Below are 10,404 nucleotides of genomic sequence, written 5' to 3' on the forward strand. Positions count from 1 at the left end.
CGCAAAGAATCAGTCAGAATCCAATATAGTAATCAACAGGTTTTATTTTCCTAGAACTGAAATTGTCTCTAGTACTCAGAGCTAAACTTTTCCAAAGCTACAGTCAGCAATTTTTCATCAGAGCCCAAGGGAGGGGTGCAAGGGTGAAAGACAAGATGGAAGAGAGGCATAGAGAGACCACTAGGAAGAAGTTGGGAGAGGGCACTTATTTCCCTCTGTCCTCTCAGAGTAGGTTACAAATTGATCTGTTGACAACACTGAGGGGACCAGGTGGGGTTATGTGGATGGGAAATGACACCAGAAGGAACACCAAAGCCCCAGCTAGAAAAAGAAAGTTACCAAGCCCCAAAGAGATGCGGAGCCTCCCAGTGCACCTTAGAAATGGGGGCAACAGTGGGGGAAAAAGGAGCAGGGTGGGGGCACATGAAGGGGTAGGGAGTCTTCAAAAAAAATTTTTTTTTTTTTGTAATTTTCTTTTATTAAAAACATTTCCTAAAAAATGTGTCTTTTCCTTTATGTCTGGGTAATTTATATGACTGTAGGCTGGCCTTGAGTGCTGTGGGGAGCGGAAAGAGGGCATCTAGGTTCTCCCCAGGGTATCTCATCTCTGGCCCCAGAGATTAAAGGGGGACAGGTGCTCTTCACTCCTACCCAAGCTGGGTAAAGTCAACACTCTGAGATCTCAGGTTCTTGGCCCAAACAACTTAAGAAGCCCCCAAATCTTTTGATGATGAACTACAACTCCCAGAACTCCCTGGGTCAGCAAAAGAAAGAGTGGGCATTGCCCATTGGAAGGGAGCCCATTCCCCATAAGCTGTCCCACTTTCCCTGAATCTAGGCAGCTGGGATAATAAGTGTGGGAGGAGATAGGAGCTCAGGAAGATGCCACTGTCCTGCCCTCCACCTCTATCATAATTTGAGGATTGTCCCACCTAGGCCCCTGAGAAGTCCACCCTGCTGTTTATCCTCCAGTCCTTCCACTCCTACCCCTGATCCCAACCCAGAGTTTCAGAATGCCTGGGGGAGAGGGGTGTCAAGGGGTGGGAAAAGCTGGTCCAGGCCCCAAGTCCTGGGAAACAGCTCTAGGCAGGGAAAGAATATGGCCTCATCTCACCCCAGGGAGCAGAGGGTTAGATCACAGGGATGTGGGGACATGGAGGTAAGGGCCAGGTGGCCTGCCCCATCCAAGTCAATCTCCAGGGGCCAGGCTTAGAGCGGGGAGTAAGTGGAAGGAGCGAATGGGTTGGGGCAGGGAAGGGGTTTCCCAGTTTGCAGGCCATGGCCAGTTTCCCCAGTAGCACCCAGACAGCAGCAGGAACGGGGCGGGGGCTCCTCTTGAAACATTGGTGGCTACAGGCTGCAGGGGAGGGTTGGAGGGGAGAAGGGTTAATGGTGTGGCCCTGGCCTGGCCTTGCCCCAGCCAGTGCCGGTCTCCTGGGAGAGCCCACCCTGCCTCCCAAGAGGCTGACCGCTGCAGGCCCTCCTCCTCTCTGAAGGTGCCTAAGCCCTCCCCAGCCCAGCTGCCAAGTGGGCAGGGGGCTCACTCACCTCTCATGATCTCTGATGCCTGGGGCCTCAGCATCTTCCTTGGCAGCCTCTTCTTCCTCCTCTTCCTCCTCCTCCTCCTCCTGAGGAGGCCCCCGGCCAGAGCCAGGCTCAGAGGGGGTGCTATTCTTCTCCACCTCTACCAGGACAGGCCTCTCACCCTCCAAGGTGGCCTCCTCCTTCTCTTCCTCTTCCGGGTCCTCAGCCTCCTTGGGACGTTTTGGGGAGTCCTAGGCAGGATTGGAAGAGACAAGGTGGGCTGACGCTAGAGAAGGTGGAACTCCAGCCACCCATCCGGAACTCCCACTCCTCTGAGGCTCCTTCCTGGGCTGATACCCACAATCCCTTCCCAGTCTTAGAAGCTCAAATGCCTTCTTCAGATGGGGACTCCCCATGATTAGGGGCTGTATCTATCTCTCAGACGGAGGACTCCCTAAGTAGTAGCTATCTCCTTCCTTAGACTGGGTGCTCCCTAAGGCAGAGCCTGCTCCTGTGGGAATGTTGCAGAGAAAATGCTCAAGGGGGTCCAGGCCCAACATAGGGGGCAGTTACCTCTAGCACGTCCCCTGCTCTCCTCTTCAGTGCCCCCTTCTCATTCTTCTCCTTGGTTGGCTCGTCAATGACCAGCTTCCCCTCCTCATCACTGCTGCCCTCAGCATTCCCCTTCTTGTCACCATCACCCTCTGCGGCCTGGGGCTCTGGCTTAGGCTCTTCCACACGTTTCTTCTTCTGGGAGGACTGTGGCAGAGACAACAGGGGCTGAGTGGTACTACTGGCGTCATGCTGGACCCCCACCCCAGGCCCCCCCCTCAGCCACTCACTCCTTCCTTTTCCCACCTCTCCCCCTCCCCCACCCAGGTGCCCAGTCTCACGAGTGATTTGAGACCCACCTCTGTTGGATTAGCCCTGGGGCAAACCCACTGGCCGGGCAGGCAGGGCTCTGTGCAGGAGGGGGGAGGGCTGGAGCAGGAGGCAAAACCTCGGGTCAACTTCTCCCAAAGGGAGCTGGGACCCTATCCCCGCCAACCCCCGCCCCCCACCCTCCCGCCTTGTCCTGCCCGGCTCACGAGCACCTCCTCCTGGAAGCCTTTGTGGAAAATCAGGGCCACATCCTATACTTATACTGGGCCCAACAAAAGGCCTATTCCCACTTACCGCCTCCATCCTGTTCTTGACCCCCAGGCCACTAAGAGTTGCCCATAACCACATCTACACCACATATCCACAACCAGCCCCACCCCCTCTTTCAGGAAGATACCCCAGATGGGCTCCTACCCCCAAAACCCTGGTGTTTCTGAGCCTTGGTTCCTGAAGACTAAGCATCCTCTGTGGGTCTTGGGCTCCCGGAGCCCACGATGGCCACACCTGCTTTCCAGGGGGTCTTTGGGGCAGATGAAAACTCACCTGGTAGCCAGATGCCTTGACGGTGGGGTTGTTCTCGATCTCCCACAGCCCTTCGCTGAACCCTTTCCTCTTGTTGGGCTTGCCAAACTTCTCCTTGGACTCTTCATAAGGGAAGAGGTCTTTGGGGCCCAGGAATGCCCTGGTGAGAGATGGGAGACTGTGCTCTCTAGCGCCTCACTGCCTCTGAGCAGGGCTTCCTCCCCAGTACTGGCCCACAGGGAAGGGACACCAGCACCACCTCTCTCCCAAAGTGGTCATCCCATGGTCCTCCCCACCTGTGCCCCCTCCGGCCCCTCACTCACGTCTCATGGGTCCCGAAAAAAAAGACTTGGTATTTGTTGGCTGTTGATTTCACTGCAGCTTCAGGCATCTCATCAATCTGGGAGTAAAATGAGGGAAGTGAGGGTCAGCTGGGGTCCCAAGGCCATGAATTGGGGGCGGGGGGCTGACTTCTAAGGCACATTCGCATAAAACCATACTAGGAGGGACCCAGAAGCTCACCAAAGTGATTTTTGAGCTATTTTTAGTAGTGGAAACTTTGTTCAAATGAAGTGAGACAAGTAAGGCCAACCAACACCCAGGAGTCACCCCAACTTCTTCACAAACCAAACAGCATCCATTCTGTCTCCTAACATGTCCAGAACTATTCCATGAAGCTCCATGCCTTTACTGTCACCCAGGTCCAACCACTGTCATCTCTTGCCAGAATTAAATCACAGCCGCCATCTCCTCTCTTAGTCTCCACCCCCGCCCATTACAGCCCATTCTCCACATTGCAGCCAGAGTGCCCTGGCTTGAAACCTTCAATGACGTTTCATGACTCTAGGGCTTACTACTTCACCTCTACTCCACAATGTCAGGGTCGGAATCTCAACAACGCAACCAATACTTATATAACCTTGGACAATTTACTTAACCTTGCTTTGCCTCCATTTCCTCATCTGCGAAATAACGACAGCACTTAAGTCACTGGCTTGTGAAGATTAAATGACCGTTGCGTGGCATACAGTGAAGTCCTACACAGGTGTTAGCTATCCTCCTCCTCTCCCAACCCACTGCCCTTCATGCTCTCTGCCCCAGCCACTGCTGATCTTTCCGTCTCTCACACTAACTCCTGATCATCCTTCCAACCTCAGCTCCATCGTCACTCCCTCCATGAAAGCTCCCCATCTCTCCTGACCTGGTCAGCTCCCCAGACAAAGATCTTTCCTAGTACTTCTCCCTCATAGCACTTTCCACAATTCCACTTTTATATTTATTCATGTTATCATTTGATTAATGTCTATCTAGATGATACCTGCCCTGAGATCAGAGTCCAAGTCTGTTCTTATCCCTAGCACAGTGCCTAGCACACAGTAGGTGCGCAATGAGTATCTGCTGAATGAATCTATGAAACAGACAAATGCCGACTACTCTGGCTGAAGTAGAAGGGTAAGGCCAAGGAACCGCCCATTCAAGACCCTTCTCTAGTAGCTGCCCCTAAAAGGTTTCTGGGGGACACTTTGGAAGCCACTGCATTTTACAGATGAGGAAACTGCGGCTCAGAATAGTAAAGTGATTTGCCCAAGATAACAGAGTAAGGATGAGGGCCAAGCCTCAGGCTTACAGCTGCTGAGTTGATCCCCTGTCCCACACTGTCCTGGGTGCCTGAGGAGTGCTGTAGTAGAGGAGGTGAAAGGTAGAGGTCCGAGGTTACAGAGATGGTGGGAGCAGGGGCAGTGGCCCAGCCAGTCTCTCCCAGATCACCAGATTTCAGGCCCTGGAAGCCCAGAACAAGCTGAGCTGTGGGAGGGGGGAAACTACAACTCCCAGCAATACTTGCAGCAGCCCTAGCAGCCTGGCTTCCCGCCGGACAGAGGCCAGGTGGCCATGTTGACTGGGGGCCCCAGGCACAAACAGGAGAGAGACAGACAGGCCAAGGCAGTGATTAACACACAGAGACAGGGACAGAGCGTCTGACTGAGGGGCCAGGGAGACAGGGTGGGTGGGAATGAGCTGAGACACACCCAGGAGAAGGGGTGGGGGCCCTGGGTACGAATCTGAGGGACATCGCATTGCCCCAGACATGGAGACTTCAGGCTCCTGGACACTTCCCCCCTCGCCCTGTGGCCTCTGGGGGCAGAGGTTCAGCCCTTCCCCCTTGGAAGGCCAGGCACAAACTGGGCCCTCCCCATGACCAGGAGACGCTGGGGTGTGAGTGTAGGGGGTGGAAAGGCACACTGATCCCCCCACAAACAGGATCCCCATTGCCATGACAACCCAACCCCGCCCCTGGGGCCACTCAGCAACCAGGAATGTGACCACCCCTCCCCCCAGGCCCTCCCTCTGGATTGAGGAGGAGGGGACACTAACCCACACCCCACCCCCAAGTCTGGAGTCTGGCACCTGGGTCCCTGGCTGTGCTTGAAACCGCAGCCAGGGCTAGAAGGCCGGGCCCCTTTTCAGAAAGGCAGACCTGGGGTGGGTGGAGGGGCCAGTCCTTGTCCAGGACACCTGGGTCCTGTTACCAGCTAGTTCCCCACCCCCCTTCTCAGGGGGAAAGCAAAAAACAAAATGAGAGCCTCTAGGGCTTACAGATCCCAGGAGACAGGCGAAGGACAATAATAGCAAAAGCCCTTCCCTAGGCCTCTCTTCTTGGTGGATCTCTGCACCAGGAACCAGGGGCGGGGGCGGGGTGTGTAGGGATCTAAACATCTGAGGCTGGGAGTACAGCAGGGAACTTTGATCTCTGCATTTTCAGTGCCTAGAGCTGAGCCAGGGACTTAACATGCTCACAGTAAATGTGTGATGAAAGGGGAGAAACTGAGACTCAGGAAAAGGGGGTGGGGTGGGTGAAGGGCCACAGATGAGGAGACATGAGGTTCTCTCAAGGCGCACAGTTACTGCAAAGCACCTACCCGACCATCTGTCTCTCGCCACCCTAGCTTCCCAAGGAAAGCAGGCCCAGGGAAGAGGGGGAGCCACACGGTGTGGCAGGGGACCCAGGAGGCCACCAGCTCCAGGGATGGGGCAGAAATAAAAGAATGGATGGGAATTAAAAAATAGATGGAACAAGACACACCAGATATACCTGCTCCGCTGAATTCTAGCCAAATAAAGGGTGGGTCTAGAGGGAAGAGGACAGTGTCGGCCTGGGCAGATGGGCATCTACCCGGAAAGGGCCATTCCCTCCGCCTGCCTCACCTTGAGTATTGGCAACTGTGAGGTAAGGGCCTACTCTTTTCATTTAATGGAATTCCAACCGCTCACCCAAAAGAGGGGAGAAACCCCTTCTGTAGAGGAACCTCCACTACTCAAGCTACAAAGGAAATATCTTTTCTTGCATTTGGAAGAGCGGTTTTTCCTAGACATAGAGGATATGAGGTCTCAGGGGACCCCTGCACCCCCGATAAGACATATGCCTCCCAGGCAGTGCCTTTATATCCAGACTGTGACTCAGAACAAGTGACTCAAAGCTAAGTGGGTCAGGGTGGGGCCAGATGTGTGCTAGGGACCCCACTCCATCCCCTCCACTGACCAATGAGCGGGGAGGCTCTGCTACCGGTCAGTCATTCCAGGGGTCCGGGTCTGGGCCCACCTACCCCTACCCTCGCCCCAGGCCCTCTGCATTTCCCTGGCTCCATCAGATAGGCCTGCGCAGATGAAAATCCCATCTTCCAGGAGTCCATGGACACCCTTCGAGGTCTGAAGATAAACCTGAAGTTTTCAGGTGAGAAGCAGAGGGAGAGGACTGAATACCTCCCCCCAGCCTCAGACCAAACACAGGTCCAAGATCACCTGCTCAGCACTTAGGAAGGCAAAGCCCACACAGCCTGCCAGCCAGGGCTCTGACCACCACACCCAGGGCTGAGGCCCAACCTGACCCAGGAACAGGAAAATCTGGGGCAGGAGACAGTTGGGGCCGGGAAAGTGTGGCAAGCCCAAGAGGCAGAAAAGAGAAGGAGGGAGGTGGTGCTTGGATGTGGGGGAGGGGGCAGAAGGAGGAAAGAAGGGTGAGGCCCTCTTGCTGCTCAGGTTTTCTGGGATTGTGAAACAGGAAGCAGAGAAAAAAGGAAGGAACCTGGGGAGAAAAATCCTTGAGACATGGAGGTTAATTGTTAAGTGCTTGGAGATCCCCCAGGAAGTTAGACTGGGGGAAGATGGAAAGAGGGTTAAGATGGAGTCACACCATCCTTCAGGCAGGTCCTGCCTACCATGTGGCCCTTCTTGCTGGGCTCTCAAAGCACTGGGCTGTTCTAAGTCTCACTCAGTCACCCATCTGCCCCAGCAGCAGGGGACTGAGGAAGCAAAGGTCCACAGAGCGGCTTTCATCATGCCTGAGGATTCTGGTTACCTATTAGATGGGGCAAACAGCAAGGCTCCCTCCTGCTCCTCACCCATCTCAGGATGGGTCAGGCTCCTCAGGTTTTGCTGCTCTAGGAACTAAGACAGAATCTAAGAAATGGTGAGGGCACTCAGATTTGTCTGTCCTTTTGGGACTCAAGGGGGATGTATCTGGGAGGTAACAGCCTTGGGTGTACCCCTCCCCTCAACTGTCACAATCAAGAGTCAGAGGACAGGCAAAGGGTGGGGTCTTATCTCTTAGAGTCCCAGTCTGATCTCCCTCCCCCAAGCCTGACTGTATCTGAAAGGTTCAGGCCTCAACAGAGGAAGAGACTCTGCCTCCCCGTCCTACCTTCTGTCCTAGAGGCTCAGGGTGAAGAAAAGAAATAGAGTTATTTCCAGTCCCTGGCACTGCCCTCACTCCAAAGCCCACCAGAAGCCTGGGGATCTTTTTACATGGGCTAATATGGGCCTTTCTGTGCCCCTACCCCTTTTCTGGAAACCCTGTTGGAGTAGTGGTTAAGTGCTACAGCTGCTAAACAAAGGGTCGGCAGTTCATATCTGCCAGGTGCTCCTTGGAAACTCTATCGGGCAGTTCTGCTCTGTCCTATAGGGTCACTAAGAGTTGGAATTGACTTGACTGCACTGGGTTTGGTTTGGTTTACCCCTTTTCTATCCTCCCCGATCCGGAAGAGGTTCCCTGAAACTCACATTCTAACTAATGCCTCCCCCCTCCGCAGGGCTTAGCCTTGCCTCTGGACTTTGCCCTACCCCCAGGAGTAGGGGCAGCAGAGACCTGGGTTCAGTTCTTGCCCTGCCCACCAGGGCCTTGGTATTTGGGCCAAGAAGTCAGTTGGATCAAAAGTGCGGGGTAAAGTACACAAGTATTCACAAGCCACATGCATACATGTGCACACAAGGCTGTCTGTGACTGCCTCCTCACACTGCCCCCAGCCCCCTAGGAGGCTCTGGAAGTTGGGAGACCTGCTTTGCTCCATAATTCACTTCCATTCTAGAGACCAGGCCTTACATTGTCCATTTGAAAAGTTTCAGGGCACAAGAGTTCAAAGTATGTGAGCTAAGGCACACTCCTCAAGAAAGGGTATAGAGAACAATCTCCAGGGTTTCTCAGAGTAGCCCCAATGTTGGCCTGACACCTTGAAATGGACCCAGGGGCACCTGGTGCAACCTCCTAAGCTCAGAGCCAGGTCCTGTGAAGATGAACAAACACTGACTAACTCTGAGAAGAGCAACCCAAAACCATAAGACAGTTCTCCTGCACCTGGCCCCCTCCCCCAGAATACTCCCTTCCTCCATCCCTCTCTGCCCTAAGATTTCACTCTAGGGGACTGAATCATGCCCCCACCCAATATGAAAGACCCCTGTACACCGACTCTGTAATAAGTAGCCATACACACTACCTCCTGTGACACCCCCATCTTCTTCCTTCCCCTAACTGGAACCGCCGGGCCTCTCTACTTAACCTGTCTGCGTCCTTAGGGAAAATATGATGAACTTAGCTTTTGGGCTCCACCCTCCCACCTGGCCAGGTGCTGGGAAAGGGGGACCCAGACCCCCATATTGGCGGGGCCGATCAACCACATGGCAGACTGGGCTATTCTGGCGGGAGATGCTCGTATCTGTGGGAGGGGAAGAGAAGCAACTCAGGAACCAACCCCCACCCCAACTAAGAGGCAGACAGTCTGGACCGGACTCCCCAACGCCGCAGGGGCCCAGCCACTCTCAGTCTCAAATTTGAGTTGGCAGCATATGGAGGAATATTTTTGTGGGGCTGAAAGACGAAGTGTTTTGGCGGATAATTTCCGAGCCGGCTAAACCCCCTTCTTAAGCCGCCCCCAACTACTCCTCGACCCTTCCAACTTCAGACCTCTTAAAAACGCCCCAAACCAAAGTTTTCTAGAAGCGAACTCCGCTTCTCTCTCTCTGTCTGAGCTGGGATCCTTCCTAACCTTTTAATCTAAGGACAGAAAAGTATCCAGGCAGGGGGCGACAACCACTGAAGAAACTGAGGATCTCTAAGGGGGTCCCAGAGCGGGGAGGCGGCGGGGACCGGGGGTGGGGGGGTGGGAGGAGTTACACAATTGGCCCAAACCCAGGCTGCAAGCCCGAAAGCTGCCGAGAGTATGGGGGCTGGGGGCGGAACTGAGCACGCGGAGCCTGGCCGGGAAGTGACCGGCGCCCTCGGGTCCCCACGCCGCGCACACGCCTCTACGCGCGGGCACCGCACCCAGGTGTTCGCGCCCCCCCCCGCGCTTGCCTCCACCGTTATGTAACTAGCGGGTGGGCTTGAAGGCAACAGGGAAAGAGTCCGGGACCCTGACTCCCCCTGCCTCTACGCCCGCCCCCCTCGGCGCGGAGAGCGAATGTTATGCAACCCAAGCCCAGTGGGGACAGGGGGCGGCGGGCCGCGCTGCTCACCCGGGCCGGCCAGTGTGGGTAGCCCTTCATCTTGGCGAACACCAGGTCCCCGCATTTGTACTCCTTCTGCCGGTTAGAACGCGACATGGCGGGGCTCCGGGCACCCCGGGCTCCGCGCCGGGCCGGGAAGCGCGAGCCCAAGTTTGCGCGTGCGGCGTTGGCGGCGCCGCTCCGCTCCGGCCCTCGCGCGGCCCCCGCCTCGATGGTGGCCCCCGGCCCGACCTCCGGCGCAGCCACGGCGTCTCCGCCCGCGCACCGCACGGACGGGGCGGGCGCGGATCGGGGGCAACGCTCGGGCCCGGTGGGTGAGCGCTCGTGCAGTTGTTTGTGTTTGAAATTCAATTGCTCCCTCCTCTGCGCCAGGCCTCTTCCTCCACCCCCCGCCCGGTCCCCACTCCTCCTCTTCCCTCCTCCCTTTCCCACTCCTCCTCCTCCGTCCCCCGCCTTCGCGCTCCCTCCCGCGGCGGTTCGATGCGTGCAGCTTCTTGACGCCCTGTGCCTGCCACAGCCCGCCACCCAACCTGGAGCCTCCCGGCGGCGCGTGGCTAGACAGACGCGGGGAGCCGATCGCCGAGCACACCGAACAGGCTTTGTGTGCCCGCTGTCGGTGGGTGCCCGCCCGCCCGGGAAAGCCTGGCGCCCGGCTGGACGGAGCGGCCCTCGCCCCTCCCCCGGCCCCGTGGGGCGCTCACA

General features: G+C 56.2%; 1 protein-coding gene across 2 annotated transcripts; it reads right to left on the minus strand.

Annotated features, from left to right (window-relative positions):
• Positions 1–26: 26 nt before the first annotated feature.
• On the minus strand, positions 27–9,884 carry HDGF (heparin binding growth factor). Of its 2 annotated transcripts, XM_064282728.1 has the most exons (7): positions 9,712–9,758; positions 3,252–3,328; positions 2,950–3,088; positions 2,436–2,505; positions 2,098–2,283; positions 1,549–1,775; positions 27–1,357 (listed from the first exon to the last, which is right to left on the minus strand). In XM_064282728.1, the coding sequence occupies exons 2-7, from the start codon at positions 3,256–3,258 to the stop codon at positions 1,351–1,353; spliced, it is 636 nt and encodes a 211-aa protein (XP_064138798.1). In that variant the 5' UTR covers positions 3,259–3,328; positions 9,712–9,758; the 3' UTR covers positions 27–1,350. The 2 variants fall into 2 exon arrangements, with proteins under 2 accessions (XP_064138798.1, XP_064138797.1); XM_064282727.1 differs by lacking the exon at positions 2,436–2,505 and having other exon boundaries at positions 9,712–9,884.
• Between the last annotated feature and the right edge of the window lie 520 nt (positions 9,885–10,404).

The sequence above is a fragment of the Loxodonta africana genome, chromosome 3 (assembly GCF_030014295.1).
Source record: "Loxodonta africana isolate mLoxAfr1 chromosome 3, mLoxAfr1.hap2, whole genome shotgun sequence".
NCBI classification, from domain to species: domain Eukaryota; kingdom Metazoa; phylum Chordata; class Mammalia; order Proboscidea; family Elephantidae; genus Loxodonta; species Loxodonta africana.

Excerpts from the sequence above, each read along its gene's own strand:
- HDGF (XM_064282727.1), bottom strand. The coding sequence starts at position 9,798 with ATGTCGCGTTCTAACCGGCAGAAGGAGTACAAATGCGGGGACCTGGTG. Across the intron at positions 3,089-3,251 it reads TTTTTCGGGACCCATGAGAC|GGCATTCCTGGGCCCCAAAG; the intron begins GTGAGTGAGGGG and ends ATCTCTCACCAG. Across the intron at positions 2,284-2,949 it reads TCAAGGCATCTGGCTACCAG|TCCTCCCAGAAGAAGAAACG; the intron begins GTGAGTTTTCAT and ends TCTCTGCCACAG.